Source organism: Heteronotia binoei, chromosome 21, assembly GCF_032191835.1.
Source record: "Heteronotia binoei isolate CCM8104 ecotype False Entrance Well chromosome 21, APGP_CSIRO_Hbin_v1, whole genome shotgun sequence".
NCBI classification, from domain to species: Eukaryota; Metazoa; Chordata; class Lepidosauria; order Squamata; family Gekkonidae; genus Heteronotia; species Heteronotia binoei.
Genome location: NC_083243.1, coordinates 193,619,348 through 193,644,767, shown reverse-complemented (window position 1 = coordinate 193,644,767; position 25,420 = coordinate 193,619,348). Strand labels below are relative to the sequence as shown.

The following is a 25,420-nucleotide window of genomic DNA, read 5'->3' as shown; positions in this document are numbered from 1 at the left end:
ATTTTGCTGAACTCTAAGATTTGACAAACTTTACAATACTTTCCCCCACAAAAAATGGGAAAATAACCAAAACATAAAGCAGACAGTTGGAAATCATCATGCCACTGTGGCCACACAAGAGAAAGTAATTTTAAAAATATAATGGGAGTAAGGTTTTATTATGACAATTATAATTCAAGAAGCATTTTAAGGTAAATGCTGAGCTGACATAATTCGGTACCCCTTCTGGTGATATCGGGTATGTGGCACATGCAAATTAGTTATGCAGATGAGTTGTGCTAATAAGCTCTGGCACCTCTTTTTCTATGAAATGACCCCTGGGAATACCATAACACCACCAAGCCAAGTAAAACCCCCCAGAAAGGGTGGGTTGAGTGAATGTCACGGGTGGGGGGAGCAGTGGAGTGCAAAGGGTGTGGGGGTATGAGAAGTACAATCCTGTGCGGAGTTACTCTAGTCTGAGCCCACTGGTTTTAAGTAGAGCTTAAGACTGAAACAGTACTGCATATGATTGCAATGTGACTAGTATTTGCACTACTTAATGACTTTTGTTGTCTATGCAAACCTTCTTCTGGGAAATACTAGTTTCTGTGCATCTGTATTGACCAAAAAGAAATTCAGCATGCTGTTGGCTAAATTGCAGTTTTTGAATTGCAGAGAGGAAGGATTCCTTTCATTTTTAAAAATTTGGTATGATTTTGGTATGATTTCATTTGTTCAGTGGCTTGGAAGCCATCCAGAGGAACTGGATAGAAAGGGAGCGCTGGATATCACAGGTGGTCATGACATGGAGAGATAAAGATGAATAGCTATGCACTACACACGAGTTCTTTTTCTGCATGAACCTGCTTGACATTGACAGGACTTGACAGATTTTCTTCAGATCTAGGACCAAAAAATCAGGATCCAGGCTCATCCATGACAAGTCGAGTTGGAAGGGGCCATAAAGGCCATCTAGTCCAACCCCCTGCTGAATGCAGGATCAGCCTAGAGCATCCCTGACCAGTGTTTGTCCCGCTACTGCTTAAAGATTGCCAGTGAGGGGGAGCTCACCATCTCCTTTGGTAGTTGATTCCACTGTTGAACAACTCTTATTGATTAATATCCAGTTAATACCTTCCCACCCTTAATTTAAACCCATTATTACATCTTCTGCTGCCAACAGGAACAGCTCCCTGCCCTCTTCTAAGTGACAGCCCTTCAAATACTTACAGAGAGCAATCATGCCCCACCTCAACCTCCTCTTCTCCAGACTGAACATTCCCAAGTCCCTCAGCCTTTCCTCACAGGGCTTGGTCTCCAGGCCCCTGATCATCCTTGCCACTCTCCTCTGCACCCGCTCCATTCTTTCCACATCCTTCTTGAAGTGAGGCCTCCAGAACTGCACACAATATTCATGGTGTGACTCAGCCAATGCAGTGTACAGCGGAACTATGACATCTTGTGATCTGGAAGTTATGCCTATGTTGATACACCCCAAGATGACATTTGCCTTTTTTGTCACTGCATCACACTGGCTGCTCATATATAACTTATGGTTCCCAAGATCTTGTTCACACACAGTGCTACCCAGAAGTGCATCCCCCCATCCAGTATGTGTGTTTCTCATCTTTGTTAACTCAGCACTTATCCTTGTTAAATTGAATCTAGTTCATTTCCTCCCACTTCTCCAGCATGTTCAGATCTCATTGAATTCTAACTGTGCTTTCTGGTTTATTTACTGCTCCTCCCAATTTGGTGTCTTCTGCAGATTTAATGAGTAGTCCCTCCACACCCTTATCCAGGCCACTGATACAAATTTTGAAAAGTACAGGGCCCAAAACTGAGCCCTGTGGCACCCCACTGGACACCTCCCTCCATTCTGATGCAGTGCTATTAACAACTGCTCTTTGAGTGCGGTTCTCCAACCAGTTCACTATCCACCTCACTATCCTAGGGTCCAGTCTGCAGTCTTCTAGTCATTCTGCAGAACATCATGGGGAACCATGTCAAAAGCTTTACTGAAATCTAGGTAAACAATATCAACAGCATTCCCTTGATCCAGTAAGCTCATCAGTCGGTCAAAGAAGGAAATGAGGTTGGTCTGCCAGAACCTGTTAGGACAAATCTATGCTGACTCCCCTAGATCAGCAAGTTGTCCTTTAGGTCAGGAGTGTCAAACATGCAGTCCGGGGGCCGAATCAAGCCCCTGGAGGGCTCCTATCAGGCTTGCAAGCAAGTCTGCTTCCTTCTTCTTCTTTCTTGCTTCCCTCAGTTATACTGTTAAATAAAATATTGCAAGAGTGCTTTTAAGGCTGTTTTATTTAAAGTTTTTTTTTAATAAAAATCTTTAATTGTGTTTGTCTGTATCCTTTATAAAGTTTCTATCTCTGCTACCTGGCATTCCATTTCACGACACACACGGCCCAGCCCAACAAGGTCTCGTTTATGTCAGATCCAGCCCTCACAACAAATGAGTTCGACGCTCTGTTTTAGGCGCTCGCAGATTGATCCTTTTAAAATCTGCTTCAGTATATTCCCTGGAACAGAATTAAACACAATTAAAAAAATTTTCTTAAAATAAAACATGCTTGAAACATTAGCATGCTTGCAATATTTTGTTCTCCTGCTGAGGCAGAAGGACTGGCTTGTGGTTTCCTGGATCATCCCTCCTCCCTTTTTTGAAGACTGGGATGACATTTGCCCTCCTCCAGTTGTGTGGCATGTCTCTTGTCCTTCAAGAGGTCTCAAAGATGATTGACAAAGCTTCTGCAAGCTCCCTGGAAAGTTCTTTGAGCACTCTTGGGTGCCCAGGGGTGTCAAGCTCATTTATTATGAGGGCTGGATATGACATAAATGGGACCTTGTTGGGCTGGGCCGTGTGTGTCATAAAATGCAATGTCAGGTAGTGGAGATATAAACTTTATAAAGGGCACAGACAAACACAAAGATTTTTTTTCTTAAAACATGCTTGAAACATTAGCGTGCTTGCAATATTTTGTTCTCCCACTGAGGCAGAAGGACATCTTGTGGGTGATTCCTAACCTACCTACCTTCCTTCCTTCCTTCCTTCCTTCCTTCCTTCCTTCCTTCCTTCCTTCCTTCCTTCCTTCCTTCCTTCCTTCCTTCCTTCCTTCCTTCCTTCCCTCCTCCCTTCCCTTCCCTCCCCTCCCTCCCTCCCTCCCTCCCTTCTTTCTTTCTTTCTTTCTTTCTTTCTTTCTTTCTTTCTTTCTTTCTTTCTTTCTTTCTTTCTTTCTTTCTTTCTTTCTTTCTTTCTTTCTTTCTTTCTTTCTTTCTTTCTTTCTTTCTTTCTTTCTTTCTTTCCAGATATATATCCCACCCTCCTCCAACAGGCTCAGGGCGGCTAATAACAGTTTAAAAACATTAGCAGTTTGCAAACATATTAAAATTAAATCGATAAAAACATTTCCATATTAAAAATCCGAGATGGCAAGCTTCTGATTTCCATTATATTACTTCAGTGAGATTGTCGATGCTGAAGGTAGTAGCCACCTCCCCCTAACCATTAAAGGTGAGTTTGAATAGTTTGGTCTTACAGGCCCTGCGGAACTGTGGCAGGTCCCACAGGGCCCTGATGCTTTCAGGGAGGGCATTCCACAAAATGGGGGCTCTTACTGAGAACTCTCTGGCTCTAGTGCTGGTCATTTGAGCTTCTTTCGGTCCAGGGATCTTAAGGAGATTTTGAGACCCTGAACGTAGTGCTCTCTGGGGTAAGGCAGTCCCGAAGGTAGACAGGTCCCAGGCCATATAGGGCTTTAAAGGTTTTAACCAGCATCTTGGAGCGAATCCAGAACGCCACAGTGCTTTCAGCACATGTTGAATGTTCTCCTGTACAGGTAGCTCCATTAACAACCTGGCTGCTGCGTTTTGCATAAGTTGCAGCCTCCAAAGTTGAGTCAAGGGCAGCCCCATATAGAGGGCATTACAGTAGTCTATTCTCAAAGTGACCGTTGCATGGATCACTGTTGCCAAGTCGTCGCACTCCAGGTGTGGAACCAGCTGCCTAAGATGGTAGAATGTGAATTTGGCAGTGGCTGCTACCTGGGCCTCCATTGTCAGCAAAGGCTCCAGGAGCACCCCCAAGCTCTTGACCCTCAACACTGGCGCTAATAGCGTCCCATCAAAGGCCAGCAAGGGGATTTCCCTACCCAGGCCACTGTGACTCAGGCACAGGACCTCTGTCTTCGCTGGGTTCAATTTCAGTCCACTCTGCCTGAGCCATTTCACTATGGCTTGCAATGCCAGGTCCAGATCTTCTAAGGTGCAGCTGGACTGGCCTCCCAACAATAGAGCTGGGTGTCATCCGCATACTGGTGACAACCCAGCCTGTATCTCCAGACAATCTGGGCAAAGGGGCACATGTAGATGTTAAACAACATCGAGGAGAGGGCTGCCCCCTGAGGGACCCCACATGCGAGAGGATGCCTCTGGGACAACTACTCCCCTATAGCCACCCTTTGTCCCCGGCCTTGGAGAAAAGAGGTAAGCCATTGAAGGGCAGACCCCTGAATCCCCATGTCAGCGAGGTGGCGAGACAGAAGCTGGTGGTCGACTGTATCATACGCAGCCGACAGATCTAACAACAACAGCACTGCCAAGCCACCCCGATCCAGATGTCTCAATAGATCATCCATGAGGACGACCAGTACCGTCTCCATCCCATGGCCTGGCCAGAAGCCGGACTGAAATGGATCTAAGATGGAAGCGTCATCTAAGAATTCCTGTAACTGTACTGCCACTGCCCTCTCGATGACGTTACCCAGAAAGGGCAAGTTCAACATTGGCTGGTAGTTTGCCGGTAGTTTGCTGGTAGTTTGCCGGTAGTTTGCTGGTAGTGCCTTCTTGTAGGGAGGCAGAAAATGAAGGTTTTTTGTACTTCCTGTTCTGGTTAGGAGTCACCCATACCTTAGTTCTTTTCCTGCCTCAGTATGGAAAGCATCTAGATCTGGCAGTTGCCTTTTTCCTTTCTGCTACCTACTGTCTAATCTTCTTCTATTCTTTAATTCTCACCATTCTACTTTCACTTTTTCTAGCCTCTATCCCTGTTAAATTCCCTTCCTCCTCCTAATTTGTTCCTCCGTCCTCTCTCACCAATGGTACCTTAAGCAACCATGTCGTGGCTACCATCCATTTTTGGCCGTTGGGAACAGTGCACCTTTGAAGGCACCCAAGCTCCTCTCTTGCTCAAGCGACATGTATGCCCAGGAATGACAGTGATGGTTTTCTCTCCGACAGCAAGCAGGATGTTCTGCCTACAGCCAGGAGACACAGTAGAGCCAGCAAGACCCATAGTTGGCTTGCTTGGTCCTCCACAGCGCTTCTGCCATTTTGCGCCTCTTCCCAACAGAGCACCAAATGCAGCAGAAGCCTTAGCACTACGGAGCACAACAGGAGGCGTGGAAACCAGACAGCTCAGCAAATGCCATCCCCGCCTGCGGGCCATGAGCAACACGAGCCAGCAAGGCTTCCCTTGTCCTGCTCTTTTGTTGACTCGGGCAACCACGGTTTGGCAGGTGCGTCTTCCTCTGCAGCCTACTCACAAGGAGACCAGCCGACAGACACAGCAGGAACGTCTGCTGGTTCCTCAGCCCCTGTAGTTCTGCCTCCAGAGTTCTTTACTCAGTTATCTGAACAACTCTTGGAAGGGCTCTATAAGTGCTGTAATAAGAGGGGTAGGAGGCAATGAAGATCTCCCTCCTCCTCTACTTCTTCCTCCCCATCTCCCCACTCGAGGCATAGGAAGTCTGGAGGTTCCTATTGGCCCACTAAGGCTGCTCAGAAACAGGTAGCTGTTCAGGATCACAGAAATACATCCTTGGGGGAGCTAGTTCTGTTGGGGATGATCAGAGGGTCAGAGAGGAAGGGGAATTCTTACCAGGGGAGGAAGAGATGGAAATAGCGGTCCCAGAACCTTCAGTGAGGTTTTTAAAGGCGGACTTATAACTGTTTGCTTTCCAACACACTAATGGCATTAGATCTTCATGATGACCATGATATAGAGGAAGATCAGGATCAGCAGTCTAGTAAGCGTTACAAGCAGGGGGGTACAGAATTTTTTCCTAAGCAGGCAACATCTGGTAAAGCATTACCCTTTCCTTCATACTTTGAGAGGCAAATGTGTTTTCTGTAGTCACTGGGGGAATCGCTTTGGTTTGCCTCTAGAACTACGTGAGACTACCTTTTGGATTTTCTTTGCTATTAGATAGCTCACATTTCATTCCTGCCTTAATTAGCTTTTACAACCTGCTTAAATTGCTTTCACAAGGGTGATCTTTGCCAAATATATTGTACCTGAATTGTTGGCTAGAAGCTGGGTATTGACTTTGCATTGCTAACATTTTATAACTTATTATTTCTGCTTTCTGTTTTTCAGCCACAAGGTCACTGTTTAGCTGTAATTTTTCCCTTAAGGTTGTAAAAGGTCTTTTTTGCTCTACTTTATGCAAGAAGAGGTTCCTAGTCTGCTGTCATTTTTAATTAATTCTGCCTTTGATTATTGTAACAATAGAGTTCACAAGGGAGGAGGGTTAGGATATTCAACATGTAATTTTTCACCATCTTCGTTAAACATAGTTTTTCAGCTTGGGGTGGAGGTTGGGGCCCCCACTTTGAATGCCATCTGCGCTTGTCACACCCCCTGTCTTGGAAATAGATTGCATTTCCACTCCACTGGACAAAGGGGTCGTGGTCCACCAGGCACTCCAAGCTGAAGACGGCCTGGAATTTAGCGGAGGGGGCGATCATCTCCTGCTCCAAGAAATCATTCATCACCATCATATCCTCTCTCAGCTGTCAGCTTTGCAGCATCAGTGTTTCTTGGACCGATCCGGCGGGTCCCTTGCTTGGTCCACTCCGGCAGGTGCGGAAGGCTCCATATAGGCCCGTTGATCAGGAATGGGAAGGGGCCCCTTGGAGATCTCCCGGAAACCTCTGGACCCCCACTCCTTTTTCCTGACTATCGCCAAAGAGGGTACTAGCACTGGCCCCTCTGGTTTCAGTTCCTCCTGCACTGGGTTGAGTGGTTCTCCCTTAGCTTTGTCCTCCTCTTCTCCTGACATGTTCAGGGATGGATAGTCAGCTAAGGCTAATTCTGAGTCTTAGCCATTTGTCAGGACCGCGAGTCAAGGAATCACAGTCTGATAATTCAGCAGTTTATTCCAGGAGCATCTTAAGGCAGGACACCATTTTTGCTAAGATTGATGTTTTAACTCAGTGACTCCCTTTAAACCCTTCACTCCAATCCTTACATTTCAAGCAAGCGCGGGGATTTTTTGGCGGGTCCCCCACCCACCAAAAGCCTTGGATGTCCAGGTGCACAATCCTTTCTTCTTTCAACGTCTCACCTTGAAGGCCGGCAGAGGTGGCTTGGATAATAAGCTCCATAGATAAGCAACGTGCAAGGGCGGGGTGGGGGGGAAAGCCAAGCAAGCAGGCAAGCACAGCAATCCTGTAGCTACACAGAATTTATGGCAAGAGAAATACAGTTGTTAAACAGAGAAATATAATGACTCTTGACACAGGCAAGGCTTTCTGGGGATGGAGTGCTACTTAAGTGGATTGAAAGCTTCGATCCAGCTTCTTAAACTGCACTCCAACCCTATCTGTTAGGGATGGCTATAAGAGCCAGCTCCAAGGAGCTGGAGAGAAGGTATAGGCTCCAAAGAGAGTTGTCAAAATGCTGTAGCCTCCAGCAATTAGATTTGTCAGTGCCTGGCATACGCTGGACTGATGATAGGTGGTGGTGAATTGAGATGATAATTTGAATCAGACAAAGGAGAATTGGTAATTTGACTCAGAGTAAAACTGGAAGATTTTTTTTGTGTGTGAATGTTTAGAAACAATGTATTATGCAGGGAGTGATAAAAATGGTGATATAAGCCTAATGTTGCAAATATTGTAAGCTGTCTTGACTCTGGCACTGTGTTTTAGAAGGACTTTTTTGTAGCAAAAGCCTAGGCAGAACTCATTTGTATATTAGGCCACACCCCTGACATTAGCATTGTTTCACACAGGACTTTTTTTGTAGAAAAAGCCCAACAGGAGCTTATTTGCATATTAAGCCACACCCCCTGACACCAAGCTAGCCAGAATTGCATTCCTGTGCGTTCCTGCTAAAAAAAAATCCCTGTGTTTTAAAAACAACTAAACATTATGTGCAGTCCTGCACAGTTATACTTCATATCTCCCACTTAAAATACATAAGAATACTTAACTGTGCTCAAAGTTACAATGTAAATCCCCATTGCTAATGACAATTGAAAGTGTAAGCCTTGGTATTTAGGTTCCAGGCCATCATCCAATCTAACTATAAATTTAGGATAAAAGAAGAGGGCTCTGTATTGACAGAAAAGCTTCAAAGTGCTTCAGGCCATTTATTTGAATTTGGTGCACTACTTAATTGGCTTAATTCAGATGGTCATCAAGAACCATGCTGTATGCTCACATGGTGTTCCTGCAGCCATCTCTCACTGATTCCATGCTCCATTTCTCTGTTTGGTATTACCTCCAAATCTGTAAAACTGTGGTTTGCCCCATGTGCGCATAGTGGCAATCTGCACGTTGGAGTGATTCAAATAGGAGGGAGCTTATGGATGTACAGTGTGACAAGTTGTCTGTGATGAGCCATAGTTAACTTGTTTGTGCTACAGGGTTTCATTTTGGCATCCCTATCATATTTTTACACATTTTTGAAACAAATACTTCATATATATATTTGGACATTTATTTTCCTGGAAAAGAAGAAACATGGTATTTATTTGTTGTGTTGTTTTAGACTGTGAGAACATTCTCCTTGAAAGGAATGACCAGTAAGCTTTTTGGTCAAGAAACTCCCGAACAAAGAGAAGCAAGGATAAAGGTGCTAGAAGAGCAGATACATGAAGGAGAAGAACAGCTCAAAGCAAAGAACACAGAAAGCCGGTAATTGTTGATTTTGTTTAAAGAAAATATATGTTGTTAAAAGTTAAAGGGCGTTTTCGCACTGACCTTAATCAGCAGCGACGCCCCTCTTCACCGCGCAGGATCGGCGCAGATTTCGCACTAATTGCCGCGGAGCACCCGGAAGAGCCGGAAAGTCCCGCGGCTTTTGCGGCGCAGATGGAAACTGGTTTTTGGCGGTTTCCGTTTGCGCCGCAAAAGCCGGGGGACTTTCCGGCTCTTCCGGGTGCTCAGCAGCAATTAGTGCAAAATCCACGCCGATCCTGCGCGGTGAAGAGGGGCGTCGCTGCTGATTAAGGTCAGTGCGAAAACAGCCATAGAGTCAGCGGCCTGGAGCCTACCAAAAAATCTCCACTGATGAGCAGAGCATGATTTCTTCCTTGTCGTGCTGCAGCCTGAAATATCACCTGAAAAGCTGCTCCTGGAGAACAGGGGATCTCCAGGGATGACATGAAGCGGGATCTGTTAGCTGTAGGAGGGGAGAATCAGTTGACTGCACTACCCGTGCACACAGAAATGATCAATGGGATCCCACCCAGTGTCAATATAAGCTCTTTGTAAGCTGTAAGCATTTGTGTTATATTTATTATGTTTGTAAGCGGTCATACACAGCTTTCTTATCAATTGCAAGAAGAGCCACTGTTTTCTGGAAGAGAGTCTGAAGAACTGAGTCAAACTGAGGTGATCAGAGATGAAGCTGTAGAGCTATTGGGGAAATTAAAAACTGATAAGTCTCCAGGTCCTGATTGCATACACCCAAGAGTTCTTAAGGAACTTATATGTGAGATACTTGATCTTCTAACCTGTATATGTGATCTTCCACTAAATTCAGCCACTATACGAGAAGACTGGAAATTAGCAAATGTTAACACCAATTTTTCAAAAGGGATCCAGAGAGGAACCAGGAAATTACTGGCCAGTCAGCCTAACATCAGTCCCTGGCAAATTAGTAGAAACTGTAGTCAAAGATAGGCTACAGTTTACATCCTGCCCTCCATCAAGGGAGGGCAGGATATGTGTTATAATTTTTTTTTTAAATTGTTAGGCACATAGTGGAACAAGCTTGCTGAGGGAAAATCAACATGGCTTCTGCAAAGGGAAGTCCTGCCTCACCAACCTTTTGGAGTTCTTTGAGAAAATGAACAAGCACATAGGCAATGGTGACCTGGTAAACATTTTATGCTAGGACTTTCAAAAGGCTTTTGCCATGGTACCTCACCAAAGACTCCCGAGTAAACATAGCAGTCATGGGATAAGATGATGGGTTAACAATGGTTAAATGATGGGAAGCAAAGAGTAGGAATCAGTGGACTGTTCTCACAATGGAGGGATGTAAATAGTGGGTCCCACAAAGATTGTTACTGGGACAGGTATTGTTGAATATATTCATAAATGATCTGGAACTAGGGGTGAGTAGTGTAGTGACCCAAGTTTGCAGATGACAAAAAAATTATCCAGGATAGTGAAACCAAGGCTGACTTTGAAGAGCTCCAAGAGGACCTCCACAAACTGAGTGAGTGGGTGACAATGTGGCAAATGTTGGTAAGTGTAAGGTGATGCACATTGGGAGAATAAAATTCCACCTTCAGGTATAAACTAGTGGGGTCTGAACTTGCTGAGGCTGAGAGGGGAAAAGATCTTGGGAATGTAGCAGATAGCTCAATGAAAGTGTCAACACTTTGTGCTGCAGCAGTGAAAAAGGCAAACTCTATGTTAGAGATTATTAGGAAATGGATTAAGAATAAAATGGCCAATATTATAATGTATGGTGCAGCCTCATTTGGAATACTGTGTACAATTCTGGTCACTGTATTTCAAAAAAGGTCATTGCAGACCTGGGAGAAGTACAGAAGATGGCCTCCAAGATGATCAGAGGGTTGGAGCTCCTTTCTTATGAGGAAAGACTGAAATCTCATGAAAGATTCATGAAAATTTTTAAAAGAAAGATTCACAAAAGCTCAAACCCCGTCACAAATTCCCTTAGTCTTTAAGGTGCGACTGGTCTCTTGCTCTTTTCTGCAGCCATAAAAACTGTTGGTAATAACAATCAGCATCAAATAGTAATTATGGGCCAAATGGGATAAAACAAGAATTAGGCACCAAGTTTAACAACAACAACAAAAACGCAGAACCCTGGAGCAGCAAAACATAACCTCAAAATCCTGGGAGAAAGTAATTTTGTTTTAATCTGGCACTTCAAACTAAACAGGCTCTGGATCTCTGTTGGATCCAGGCTCTGGATCTCTGTTGGATCCAGGCTCTGGATCTCTGTTGGATCCAGGCTCTGGATCTCTGTTGTCAAAGGTGAGGAACCAGCATAGAGCAAGCCCTGGTTTATATTGACGGTTATTTTTATGTAACAGACTAACATGGCTGCCCCTCTGGAATTATGGCTTGCACATTATAAGGTCTTCACAGAGAAATACTTTTTTGAAAGATGTAGACACCAAGTAGCAAGCGGCCTAAATTGCCACCAGAGTTTTAAATACTGAAACAAGACAAACAAGGTTAGAAGAAATTGTATTATCGTAAATTTAATTATGCATCCTAAAAGTTTTAGCTTCATAAGTCATATGGGAGGAGGTGTTGAAGTAAAATAACCACAGTTTAAATAGAGAACTTGTACTCCCCCCCCACTCCATTATTAAAATTCCTTAGCTTACTCTTTTGGTGTCAGCTGTTCATTTGGTAGGTTTCAGAGGGTGTTGCTTAGGCTTATAGTAATATGATACATGCATATCCTGCTTACATTAATTTGTCTTCAATTAATTTCAGAGACTTTGTCAAAAGTGCTTGGGCTGATATTGAACGCTTCAAAGAGCAAAAGAACCATGACTTAAAAGAGGCCTTCATAAGTTATGCTGTGATGCAAATCAGTATGTGCAAAAAGGTATGTCTGTTGGGCAAGTATGTTTAACAGGAAACCAGAGTTTAACTCAGGATAATGGCAGTCTCCCAGGAAAGAAGCATCAGGGTACTCCACAGCTAATGCCAATGCCCTGAGGGTGCATTTTAAGCTTCATTTTAAGCACATGCCATACATTACTTTGGTGTACGTATTTATCTTACAACATTTATACTCTGCCTTCTGCCTTGTAAGGTCCACCAAGGTGACTAACAAAACAGATATAATAAAATCACATTTTAAAATGAGCAAAAAACCACATATTTAAGCAATCAGAACCAGAGATAAAATGCATTTATCTTATTTATTTATTTCTGTGGATTTGTATTCCACCCTTTCCCAAATAGGGCTCGGGGCGGATTCCAGCATATCAAATAGTAAAACCAATAATTACCCTATTACAATAAAACAGTTAAACAATTAAAAACATTAAAAATTAAAACAGTTAAGCCAATAATAGTTTGGATAGTGTGGACACTTAAATACACAGCCTGGTGTCCAAAGATGCCAACTATATAGATGCCAACTACATACAAAAACATAAAAGTAATTTAAACATTGGGAATGAAGGCGGGATCCTGGAGGGAACTCTAAACAAAACAAAGATGTCTTTGCCTGCTGGTGGCAGATATAACAGAAAAGGTCAGAGAACTCTCCATATGGAAAGAGTTCCAGGGTTTTGACCGAGCAAACCCTCTCCTGGGCAGTTTTCCCTCTAAGCTGTGAAGTGTTGAGTACAAAAAAAAAAAAAAAAAATTCTGAGCCAAACCATTAAAGTTGTGAGCAAGTTTACATTTTTAAAAACTTTTTTTTTTCAGTTTACAAACTTTCTAAGGTGCTGCTGGACTTGAATTTAGCTGCTTTCTCTGCCTGTCATATTTTACAGAGTTATAAGGATAAAAATGAAGGAGGAAAGAATCATGCAAACGATAAAGCTTCTTGGAGGAAAAGCAGGAAAAGATGCAATTGATAAAAGATCAGAAACAAAAAGGCATAAAGCCCCTCTTCATTTGTTAGTTTTTCATTCCTTTAAAGTAAATATTTCCTTGTTCACTGTGCAAATTATACATTATTACATCCATATGCAAGGGAGTTTGTAATGCTATTACATTTTCTATGGGAGGCAAGCCTAGAGTGGAGGGGGTTTCTTGAAATATCTGGGTATTACACTCTGTCTCCAAAGCTACAGATTTATTTTGTTGTTGTTCAGTCACATAGTCGAGTCCGACTCTTTGCGACCCCATGGACAAAGTCACGCCAGGCCCCCCTGTCTTCCATCATCCTCCGAAGTCTGCTCAAATTCGTGTTTGTTGCATCAGTAATGCTGTCCAGCCATCTCATCTTTTGCCGTCCCCTTCTTCTTTTGCCTTCTGTCTTTCCCACCATCAGGATCTTCTCCAGGGAGTGCTCCCTTCTCATTGGGTGGCCAAAGTATTTGAGCTTCAGCTTCAGCATCTGACCTTCCAATGAACAGTCTGGGTTGATTTCCCTTAGGACTGACTGATTTGATCTCCTTGCAGTTCGAGGGACTCTCAAGAGTCTTCTCCAGCACCACAGCTCAAAAGCATCTATTCTTCTGCGCTCGGCCTTCCTTATGGTCCAGCTGTCACAGCCATACATTACTACTGGGATTACCATTGCTTTGACTATACAGACTTTTGTTTTCAGGGTGATGTCTCTACTTTTTATTGAGTTTTATACTTTTTATTGGTTTTAACTACAAAAAGAAGAGACACAAGCATGGATACATTAAAGAGGGGAAGGGGTGGATACAAAGTGGGAAAAACAGAAACAAAGGAAAATGCAAATATGTCAGTTACAATTCTACCTCCAAGTGAAATACCCAGTTCTTTCTACCTGCAGATATGAAGTTCTCCCCTTATATTTTACCATCTTTATCTTTCATTATAGATTTTTTTACTAAACTATTACTTAAAATACAAATCTAAACAATTCTTCTTCAGCACATATAAGTATAAAAAAGTCAGAGCAGTCTCAACGCAGAACTGGCTGGCTAAGCTTAACCATATTGAAAGCACAGATCAACTTGTTAGTTTTACAATATCGTCATTAAAATAAGCATATGAAACAAATATCTTTATGGTTTAACTAGCCTAATTCAAGCAGAAAGAAAAAAAATCAGATTTAAAATGTCATAGAACATAGGGAGAAAAAAATTAACAAGCTAAAGATAAAAGATAATAGTTTATCTGTCTCGGTATAAACAATTTCTCCAAACAAACATACTAAGAGCAGATCTACCAGATTACAAAATAATTGTGCTGTCTGCCTTCTTAACAATTGATCCAAATTAACTATTTATTTATATAACATTTTTTGCAAAACTTTTCAATCCTTAAGATCTCACTTGACCTTTTAAAATCACATACCAGTTCTTATTAAAAAATTCCATATCTAATCACCCACAGAGGAACCACAGTTCAAAGACCCTTCTTCCTGAAAGATTTCCACGTCTTGATTTTTTGCTGCTTAACTCAACGATATTGAAAATACAGACTAGCTTGTTACTTTAACAATATTGTCATTAAAATGAGCATAAAAAACAAATATCTATCTGTTGAGAGCGAATCTACCAGATTACAAAATAATTATGTCTGCCTTCTTAAAAGTTAATCCAAGTTAACTATTTATTTACATAAAATTCTTTTCAAAACTTTTCAGTCCTTTAGCTCTTACATCCATATTACTCTAGGAGAAACAACTTAATATAATCCAAAAATCTCACTTAGCCTTTTAAGATCGCATGTCAGTTCTTATTGAGAGTTCTACCCACAGAGAGAGATAACAATTCAAAGACCCTTCTTCCTGAAAAATTTCCACATCTTGATCTTTTGGCTGAGATGCACCTTCTCTCTCCTTAATGCAGTCATCCCTCTCGGTAAAAGTAGGAAGGATTCCACGCCATTTGTTCCTCTCGACAAAACTTCAATCAGTCTCAATTTCCGGTCCTGTGTTCTGTAAGGTTTCATTTTGGTTTTCTTTTGTTCGTTTCCCAGCGGATCCCTCTCCATTTCCAATTCCACGTCACCAAGATCTCTTTAACACTCTGCTCATGTAGATTTGAGATTTCACTAGCTTTCAGCATAAAAGCTCCCTTTGTTTTTTAATCAACTCTGTTAATGAACCAAGATCCTGCTTCAGAGAAATTGCTACGTAATGTATCTTTTTTATAAAACATTTCGCTTGGAAATGCCATTTTTCTCTGTCAACAAACTCAGTCTATTAATCCAAGTTGAAAAGTAGCTCAGAGACCCAGTTAGTCTGCCTCTCCAAATCTCCTCCAGCTGTGATTTTGGATGTTTTCATTTCAGTTGCAATCAGACGACAAAGACAGATCTCTCTAGAATATATCTTGTTTTTGTTCAGACCATATTGCAGCCAGATAATGTTCTCTTTAACACATATCCAATTATAATCCGGTTCGATTTAGGTATCTGTATTCAGTCTAATTCAGATTGCTGCCAATGCTCAAAGTTCTTCTTTATCTTTTTAAAGCCTCATTCACAAGAAAGTGGGGGGAGAATCCACCTCTTTGCCTTCCTTTGAACTGTCCTGCTTATTATATAAAATGACCCATTAGCCAGTGGTATTGAAAGCAAACTTACTTGCCAAGTAGAATTACCATGCTTGAGGTAGGGAAGCGATACATCAGAAGCTTATTAAGAGAAAAGAAAGCAAGCGGTCGGGTGTTCACCTCTTACTGCTGTGGTAGCGATCATGGCGGTGGAGCTTCGGGGCATACAAGAAGGACAGGAACAGCCGCCACTATGCCTCTGGCTTCTTGCAAAAGTCCCATGCCGAAAGAAAACCCCTTCAGCCAACTACCCCAAAATTACTAAAACTCCAGTGGGAGCAAAGCCACTGACGAGCAAAGCTGGAGGGATCAGCTACCAGAACCAGTGAGGGGATGGCAGCACACGCAATGAGCGGTCCAGAGGACCAGCAATTGGATACTTTGTCTGGGGAACCTGCTGTGAATGGCGCAAGTACAGGGAATTGATGCGCTACCTTGGGTGAGAACCAAGGGAACTTTATTTTATATCCCAGTGACTTTAGTTAACCCCAAGTTAGGGACTCATGTGAGAGTGAGGGCCTTGTTAGACATGGGATACAGTAGAGACTTAATAAGTCTCACCATAGTTATGGGACTAGGGCTGAAAGTGGCAAACCTTCCTGAGTCTATTTGGTTTGAACAGATGGATGGGACCCTGATGTGGGGAGACCCCTGCACCCTAGAGACTGAGTTGCTAACTGTAGGGATGGGGCACCATTGAAAAGAACAGACATTTGTAGTCACACTCTCTGCATGATTCAGAATGGTATTGGGTGTGCAGTGGTTGACTGATCATGATCCATATGTACAGTGGAGCAAACAGTGGCTATGCTTCCCAGATGAAAGGTGTAAGGAGCACCACTAGGACCCTGCCTGGGGCCAACCCCTGCCCCTGCCCCAGAGATGGTTTGTTTGACTAGAGAGGAGCTGGATGAGATCCTGCCCATGTACAGAGACTTAGGCCCTGTGTTTGAGGAGAGCAAGGCAGGTGAACTGCCACTACAACAAGCCACCGCTTGTGCAATTAAATTAATACCCAGGGAGACGTTGCCAACAAGAAAGTTATATTCCTTGAGTCTGCCTGAAAGGACAGAGTTGCAAAAGTTTTTTGATAAGAACGTAGAGATTTCATCCTTCCCACCAGCTCACCACATGTGGACCCAGTACTATTCAGGAAGAAAAAGGATGGAAGCCTGAGACGGTGTACAGATTATTGGGGGATAAACACAGTCTCTGCCTAAACACATACCTGATCTCGCTGATAAAAAATTTGCTGGGGGTCATATGAAGTTTTTACTAAACTGGATTTGAGGGATGCATATTTATGAGGAAGTGATTAAGGACATGCAACTTGAAACACTTTATTGCAAGCACTATATGGGAACTTTGCAGGATCAGCACAAGCACTGTTGTACCTATTCATTTGAGAGGTTTGAAGTTGTGTGTCTTGGTTGGCTTTGAATAGCTTTGCGCGGACTCTATACTCTCTGTGCTATTGACAATTTTGTTGTATAATATTATTGTGATTATTTAGTTTTGAAACGTTATTACAGTGCATTAGTTATTTACATTCATGGACTTTTATTTTGGTTTGTTACAATCTCTACACCATTAATCTCTCTTTGGTTGCCGCTTTAAAGGGCAGGCCGTCATTAAAGTGCTCCATTTTGCTGCCCCTCACTGCCAAGCCAGGGGAAGCAAAAGGGAGCTCTGAAATGGTTTTAAAGTAAACAGCTCGGAAGGTCTACCTGTCAGTTGTTTTCCTTAATGGAATGAAAGTTTAATACGGTCAAAGACCAATCAATTAAATACAAATAACTTAACAAGATACAGTCAGGCAATAGTATAATGGGAATAAAACATACACAGTATAAAATATAATTAGGCAATACTATAATGCGAATAAAACATAGACAGTATAAAATATAATTTCCTCCCCAAAAACACTGATTAAATTCCAGAACCAAGGTGTTCAGTTGGGAAGGCAGCCATTAGAGTGCTCCGTTTTGCTCCCCCTTTCTGCCAAGCAGAAGAGGGCAAACAAAAGGGAGCCCTGAAATCGCTTTTCACCTTTTAAAGTAAACATCTGATCGACAGACCCATCAGTCAGCTGTTCACTTTAAATGACCTGCTGCTCCTTCTCCTGAGGGAGGAGACCTTCACCGGTGGGGGGAAAGAAGGCTTGGTTTTGTGCCTCTTCCCCCTGGTGGGGCAGGCTGTGGCAGCCAGGAAGGGGCAGGTGGAGTTTTCTTATTGCTCTGTGCTCAGTTGGGGAATCTGGGGGCAGGGAATTAAGCTGGCACAGCTTAAAAGGAATGCTGCTCCTGCATTTTCATCTGCCTGATCTCAAAAGGGGGACCCAATACAGGGACCCAGTGGATTACTGTTAGTGGTCAGCTAGGTTCATAAGGTAGTAGGTGGTCCCTCGGGTATTTTGCTTCCAAACCGTCTATGGTTCTAGAGGTCAGCACCAGCACCTTCAATTGTGTATGCAAGATCTTCTTTGTTCCCCTCATCACAAATGTAAGACTCCCAGCAGTTTGAATAGAAAATAGTACATGATTGTCAATAATCCATTTTATCCAGCTGTCTACTTGAAATTTCTTCTCAAATGTTATTTTTCTTTTTCCTCTTGTCAACTAAAGGGAATTCAAGTTTGGACTAATGCAAAAGAATGTTTCAGCAAGATGTGATGTGTGGAACTGAGTCCTTTTTTGTGAAGTGCTACAGATCAGAAGCACAAGTGCATGAACATGGATATTAAATTGCTACATTATTAAATCATGGCACCAGTGTCGCTGTGAAAGTAGGGCACGAAGAATTGGTCTTGTTCCTTGATAGCCACCTTGTGGCTTGTTTTGCATGCAGTATCAAATTGAATATTGTAACTCTCTTGAAGTAAGGCGGTAGGCGAAGATACAAATTGGCTCCAGTGAATTACACACAACTAAACTGTTCACCATACTTAGACTCTTGAGCCACACTTAGCACTGTAGAAATCATTTCCAGATTACCTTTTGTCATATCTTTTTGTTTCATATATGTAATTCTAGAATAGATGCTGCTTTTGTTAAATTGTCTACCCGCCTCTCCCCCCAAAAAACAATTGTGGCACAAAATCATATTTTCAAGGTTTCAATCACATGCATTATATCACTGTGAAGAAATTTTATTTTCTAGAGGTTAGCTTAATCTCTGTATCGAATTTGATACCCTGTACGGTTGGGGCATTCTGTACAGTACTTTCAGTGTGACATTTCTGTATTAGACATTTAAAATTAAGAGGACTCCATTTTGATAATTTTTATACCTGTCAACACACAAGGCTGCATATTAGCAAGCGGATACTGTTACTGACCTCAGTAAAAATGCTTAAAACCAGCTTTAAATTTACACTGCAGCATCTACTATATGAGGAATATTTGGTTCTGGATTAATAGTTCTCTTTAAGGCTATTATGCTGAGCATAAAAATGTTCCTATATAGTACTAATGGAAGTAGTTTCCAGAAGAGTACTATGGATCTGGCATGGTTTTAGTTTGTGTTTGCAGCAACATACATGTGAATTCTTATTTACATGTCTTAGCATTAATTTAGTTTACTGAACTTGTTTTGGCTTCACTGTTTGGAAGGGAAATGGAAAGAATGGATTATTTGGTGTCCACTGATATAGATAGTATGTTCATGAGCAAGGTCTCTCTTGTTAGATTTGCTGAACTTAAAAACCCATTGATTCTCAGCTATAAGAAAGAACTTGCATGCTCATTTTGCATAGTTAAATTTAAACCTGTCACTTCAGTTAAATTTGGAATCAAGCTAGACATAATTGCAGAAAAGCTGCTGGGAGATTAACGGTTCTTATTTCTTAAGTACACATTTAATTATTTTGGACAATAACACCTTACTAGTTTACATACACCAGAAATAAACTCTTAAAGTTATTTCTGATATTTTTCTTTTTAATTCCTATGAACAGTTCCATCTTCTCTGCTCAGTGCAGAGAATCTAGTTAAAATAGATTAATCTAAGCCCAGTCATTCCATTTCCAATAACGGAAATCTAGATCCTAAAACTGGTAGACTAAAAACTTGTACATTCCAAAAACAATAAGCAGCTACAAATTTAGATTTTCTAGTAAACTTCCTAGAATAGTGTGCCTTAATTTAATACCACTGGGCACTTGGAGTCAGTATTTTCCATGCACTTGGTCTTCTTGGTGCCTTTCTCCCCAGCCCCTGATTTTATATGCTGTATAACTTAAATGTATTAGTATGCCTTTTCTTGCTAATTGTGTTAAATTTGAGAAAGAATCAATAGGTTCTTGTATGCTTTGTGCCAAATATGCTAAATAAAATTACACTTTATTATTTTGAGATTTGCCTGTATTGAAATGGTTGTATCTTGTATTGGACTTTACTCTTAGTTCTTTCTTGGCTCTTTTCTTTGAAGAGTCACATTTTCAAATTATCTGGGGCTCAAACTATGCATCTGTCTGTCAATACATTAAAAAATCTTTTTTGTTTGACAGATTTCCATAAATCAGTATCTCAGTCCACTTTTGCTCAAGGTAAACTAGAACTCTCAGCTATTCTGTATGTGATGAAATGGCTAAGTTCTATGAAATAAGTATTCAAAAGTCAAGTAAGGCTACATTCAGTCAGTAAATAAAACTGGTTTGTTTAATTCAAGAACAAGCTTCTGCAGTTTTTGGACTCTCTTCTTACGTCATGTGCTGTTTATAGACTGAAGACTTCCTGAACTGGAACAAATCGCAGTTCATTGTGACATCCATACCTGTGGGATGACATGGCCTGTCATCCTGATTCTTGCCTTGCAGACCATAATTCTAAACCAAGCTTCTTGGACCATTTGGATGCAGCCTAAAAGTCTGCAAACCCAGCATCAGAGATCATAATTCTCTTGTGGGGTGGCCAAATGGAGCTCTCCCATTGGCTTAGGGATGCATTCCATGTACTCCATAAACATTGGCCTATCACAGCTCAGTCATCATCTCTGGCCTCCCATTGACTGACTCTCCTGCCTCTGCCTACTGCAGGCCCAGGAATGTTGAACAAACTGCCAAAAGCAGTCTTACCTGGGAACCATGCCGAATCTAACATGGTGGCTGGGGCTATGGATATTCAGGAGCACTCAGAGTCCATAACGAAAAATAGACCTAAATGAACTAGAACAATTTGCTCATGAAAATTAAAACTTCACTAGAGCTAATGCAAAACTAACTGATATAAAACTAGGGCTATCAGAAGTCCATAAAACAGCAGAAACTGCTATGCAACTAGCTAAAATATGGCAAGATGAAAACTAAACTTTTTAAAAAGAAAACATATTGCAACAAAAATACTCTGGAAATGGAATGCCGACAAAATAACATGAAATGTAGAGGATTTCTGGAAAACCTACCTGAAATGTCTGATTTACAATCTTTTATTGCAGGGGTGACCAACAGTAGCTCTCCAGATGTTTTTTTGGCCATGCTGGCTGGGGCTGATGGGAGTTGTAGGCAAAAAACAACTGTTGGTCACCCATTTTATTGCAATTTGGCTTGCAAAAGTAATGCAACTGGAGGACGGTGTTGTGCCCATTTTGACAAAGGCATATTGTCTAGGATCTCCAAATAATGTAAAAAGAAAAGGATATTCTTGGATTACAGAGTTAAACTAAAATATTACATGAAGCAAGACTAAAAGGCTCATTGAAACAGTACGCGAACTCGAAGCTCCATGCCTGTCTTCCGGACCAGCTTTAGATCATTTTAAACCGCTCAGTCTGGAGAAAGCTGACAGAATCGTCTCTACTGGGCGCCCAACAACATGTGATTTGGACCCTTGCCCATCCTGGCTGATTAAAGCTTGTCAGGGAGAGCTCCGATATCCTATACAGGATATCATAAATAGATCTCTCTCAGAAGGGCTTTTTCCAACGTCTCTTAAAGAGGTGGTGTTCCGCCCTCTCTTGAAAAAGTCCACTCTAGACCCGGCCAAATTGGCACATTACCGGCTGGTCTCAAATTTACCCTTTTTGCATAAAATTATTAAGAGGGCAGTTGCACTACAGTTACAGAGCTTTCTGGAGGATGCTTCCATCTTAGATTCCCACCAGTCTGGCTTCCGTCCAGGCCATGGGATGGAGACAGTTTTGGTTGCCTTGGTGGATGACCTCCTGCGGCATCTGGATCAAGGTAGCTTGGCAGTACTGATGTTGTTAGACCTATCAGCTGCGTTCAATACAGTCGACCATCAGCTACTGACTCACCATTCACCAATGCAGGGATCCAGGGGTTAGCCTTACAGTGGCTCTCCTCTTTTCTTTGCGGTCAAGGACAAAGGGTATCAATTGGGGGAGAATCGTCTCAGAGACACAGCCTTATTTGTGGTATGCCTCTATCCCTGATGCTGTTTAACATCTATATGCGACCCCTTGCCCAGATTGCCTGGAGGTATGGGCTGGGTTGCCACCAGTATGCTGATGACACCCAGCTCTGTCTATTGATGGACAGCCAGTCTGACGACGTCCCAGTAAACCTGGACCAAGCTGTGGTTGGATGGCTTAAACTGAGCCGACTGAAAGTGAATCCGACGAAGATAGAGTTCCTTTGCCTGAGTTGCGGCGGTCTAGGTTGGGGAACTCCCCTACCAACTTTTGACGGTGCGCCACTGACAACAGCGCACAAGGTCAGAAGCTTGGGGGTACTACTTGGGTGAAGATTTTAACTATTTAGCAGATCTTGATTTAGACAGGACAAGAAATAAAAAGAATCAATTAAATACGGCAAAAAAAAAAAAAATCTGACTAAGCTACCAGAAATATTTTTTAGAATATCAGCTTATAGATGTTTGGAGATAATTGCACCCTCAAGAGAAAGATTTTACCTATTATTCACCAAGGCATAATGTATACACACACATAGATTATGTTCTTGTGTCCTTTAAAAATTTTGGAAAAAACAGTCTCATCCCAAATAAGTTACAAAATGTGAATGGATCATGCATAGGTTTGTTGTTGTTTTTCAATCGCACAGTTGAGTCCGACTCTCTGCGACTCCATGGACAAAGTCACGCCAGGCCCTCTTGTCTTCCAATACACTCTATTAGCCTGTTCTATTAAGAATATTATATGTAGATTTTGGCACATTCTAACCAATATACTTGGGTGTTCAGAGAAATCCCTCATAAGCTTTTGCAGGACTAGAAATCTTGGTGATTCTCCAATAAGATTTGACTTCAATTCTGTTCCCAGGATTGTTCCTAGACATTTCAAATGTGGAAAAGGATGTTCAGTAGTGTTAGAAACCAGAGAGTTTTAGCATCTTGAAAGCTGCAAAGTTATACTAACTGCAAATCTAACATTGTTTATTACATAATCTGTAAAAGTCAGTTCATATACACAGGAATCAGCAGAAGACCAGTCAAGGTTTGTATCCTTAAACATATTTTAAGAATCAATAATAACATATAGGTAGTTCCTATGGCCTTTCACTTTCATCAAGTAGCTCATGCTTCTGATGATTTCCAGTTTGTACTTTTATTTCAGCATCAGGCAAATGCATGACAGAAGTACATACTTACAACGTTGACAATGTTTCCTGCTTACTGTTACATAAGGAAGCTTTTATCATTCTCCCTCCCTGCAGGCTTCCTGAGAAAATGTCAAAGAGGGAGGTCTTTCGGGTGCTCTGTGTGGTTGCGCAGGTCCCACTGGTCAATGGTGGGAACCCAGCCACACAAATTCCCTGCTCACCTTGCAGGCTTCTGTATGGAGGTGACAGGGTATAGAGGGTGGTCTGGATGAATAACCCAGGTTATTGCACCCTCAGCCTGACCAACTTCATGGGGTTATGAGCATAAAACAGAGAAGAAGGGAATGTTGCAAGCTGGAGGGAGGGAGGTCGCTAATTGAACGAGTACATGGATGAGACTCCTAACTGTGCATCTGCTCTAGGAAGGGGGTCCTCTGGCACTAAGGGGAAGGCATCTCTGAAGTAGGACAGGAGGGTAGGGGATCATGTGGATTCTGAGAGTCAGCCAACTGCATGCCTGTCATCACTGGGGGGCTCTCCCAAGCTGCCCTTCCCTGCCCCCTAGCTGTGATGTGCAACAGCACCTGCCCCTGGGACTGGCCACTCCCTTGATGCCCCAGCCCCATCACTGCCATGAGGCCATGCCTCACCATGGATGTGGCCTTGCTTTGCAGTGTAACTTAGGGAGCTGACTAGTGGTGCTGTCCCTGCAGCACAGGTGTGGCTCAGAATAGCTCTGTTAGTCTATTAATCTCTCCATCAGTCTTTTATAGAGCACTGTTTTATTTTCAATTGGGGCATATAATTCCACCACCATAAGAAATATTATTCTTGTTTAATTTATTTTTTGCACTCCATGTCTAGTTTACCAGTGTCTCTGGTCCAGCAATTTGGTTCGAGTTGGCGGAACCTTCATTAGAAGCTAAAGCCTGGACTGCAACATTTATTTGTAGTTTAAAATTTTTCCATTCATCAGAGGAGTGTTATTTACATCTACTTGCTAAAGATGGTTTTTGGAGTTCTTGACAAAAAGTAGTTGATGGTAGATTGCAGAGACTGATGTTCTCTTATGAGACTTTGAAGGAAATGGAATACTCCTCCGCAAACTGGCAAGAGAGCCAGTTTGGTGTAGTGGTTGGGTGTGCGGACTGTTATCTGGGAGAACCGGGTTTGATTCCCCACTCCTCCACTTGCACCTGCTGGAATGGCCTTGGGTCAGCCAGAGCTCTGGCAGAGGTTGTCCTTGAAAGGGCAGCTGCTGTGAGAGCCCTCTCAGCCCCACCCACCTCACAGGGTGTCTGTTGTGGGGAGAGAACATATAGGAGATTGTAAGCCACTCTGAGTCTCTGATTCAGAAGGACGGGGTATAAATCTGGAGTCTTCTTTATGTAAACTGAAATCCAACTACCATAATAAATTTAAGTTAAGATAAATTTATTTCAACACCCACAAACCTATAATGGTAATCTCTCAATACCAGTTTGGGTTTTAGGTAAGGTTTGATATAGAATATAACTCTATTTTTCTTTTTAATAACTACCAAAAAATTTCTTCACCCAGAGTTTTGTAAATCACGTATTTGGTATCCTTTTTTGTTGTATGGGGCGCTCCTGTAAGGAAATAATATCCTGTTTTAATTTTTTTTCCAAATAATTTTTCTTTTTTAATTTATTTAGTATAGTTTATTACATAATTTCAAAACAGGACTAGAAAAACGGTGAACTATAAAATTAACTAAATAACAATGGAAATTACAACAAGGAACATATATGATTAAGCTAGAAACAACTGGAAAACAGAAAACCTTACAGGTTGGGAGCCATACAAAAATGTCAAGTTATAATTTGCTTTTACATTTAGTAAACCAGGCAATTCAGCTCAGGGAGGGGAGAAGATGAAAGCCTGTCAAGATTTGGTTCTTGCCATGGTATCATGTAACCTATATTTTCATGTATCTTACATTTTCTCCTATTTGCTTTGGCTCTGTCTGTATGCCCACATTCATTGCAACATAAGTAATCTCTCTGCCCTGGCTAGCAACAAGCATTCCTCTCATGAGTGGCAAAGGTCACCTGTTATCTGTCTAGCTGAAGACTAACTTTCAATTCTGGAGAAAAATGTCCAAACTGTTAGGGAATTCTGTTTGAAATTCTATTTCTTTATCTCAATCAGTGTGATGGATCACTGGATCAAATAATCATTGAGAGACATTTAACATGAAAAAGCAAAAACATATTTATTTCTACAGGGAAAGGGTACTGGGAAGTGAAAATAGCAAACACTATAGAACTACATGCTAACACTAGAAGATCATGTGCTTAATGGAAGACCACTTCCTCCTCCTCCTCCTCGAACTCTCTGCCTGAACAAAAGAAGTCACCTGACTAACTGACCAAACAGACAAAACAGGTTTTCCCGCTTCTAGACCTTGACTTGACAGCAGTCAGTATCTTCTTCCCAGGTCATG

The 25,420-nt window shown here is 42.0% G+C and overlaps 1 protein-coding gene across 1 annotated transcript in view; it reads left to right on the top strand.

Annotated features, from left to right (window-relative positions):
* Nucleotides 1–19,786, top strand: part of SNX4 (sorting nexin 4) — a 130,771-nt gene extending 110,985 nt beyond the window's left edge. Inside the window, exons 11-13 of the mRNA XM_060261816.1 lie at nucleotides 8,774–8,919; nucleotides 11,713–11,827; nucleotides 18,062–19,786. Of these exons, the coding sequence (XP_060117799.1) occupies nucleotides 8,774–8,919; nucleotides 11,713–11,827; nucleotides 18,062–18,109 (309 nt within the window). The 3' untranslated portion in view covers nucleotides 18,110–19,786. The remainder of the gene's footprint in view (nucleotides 1–8,773; nucleotides 8,920–11,712; nucleotides 11,828–18,061) is intronic.
* Nucleotides 19,787–25,420: the final 5,634 nt, after the last annotated feature.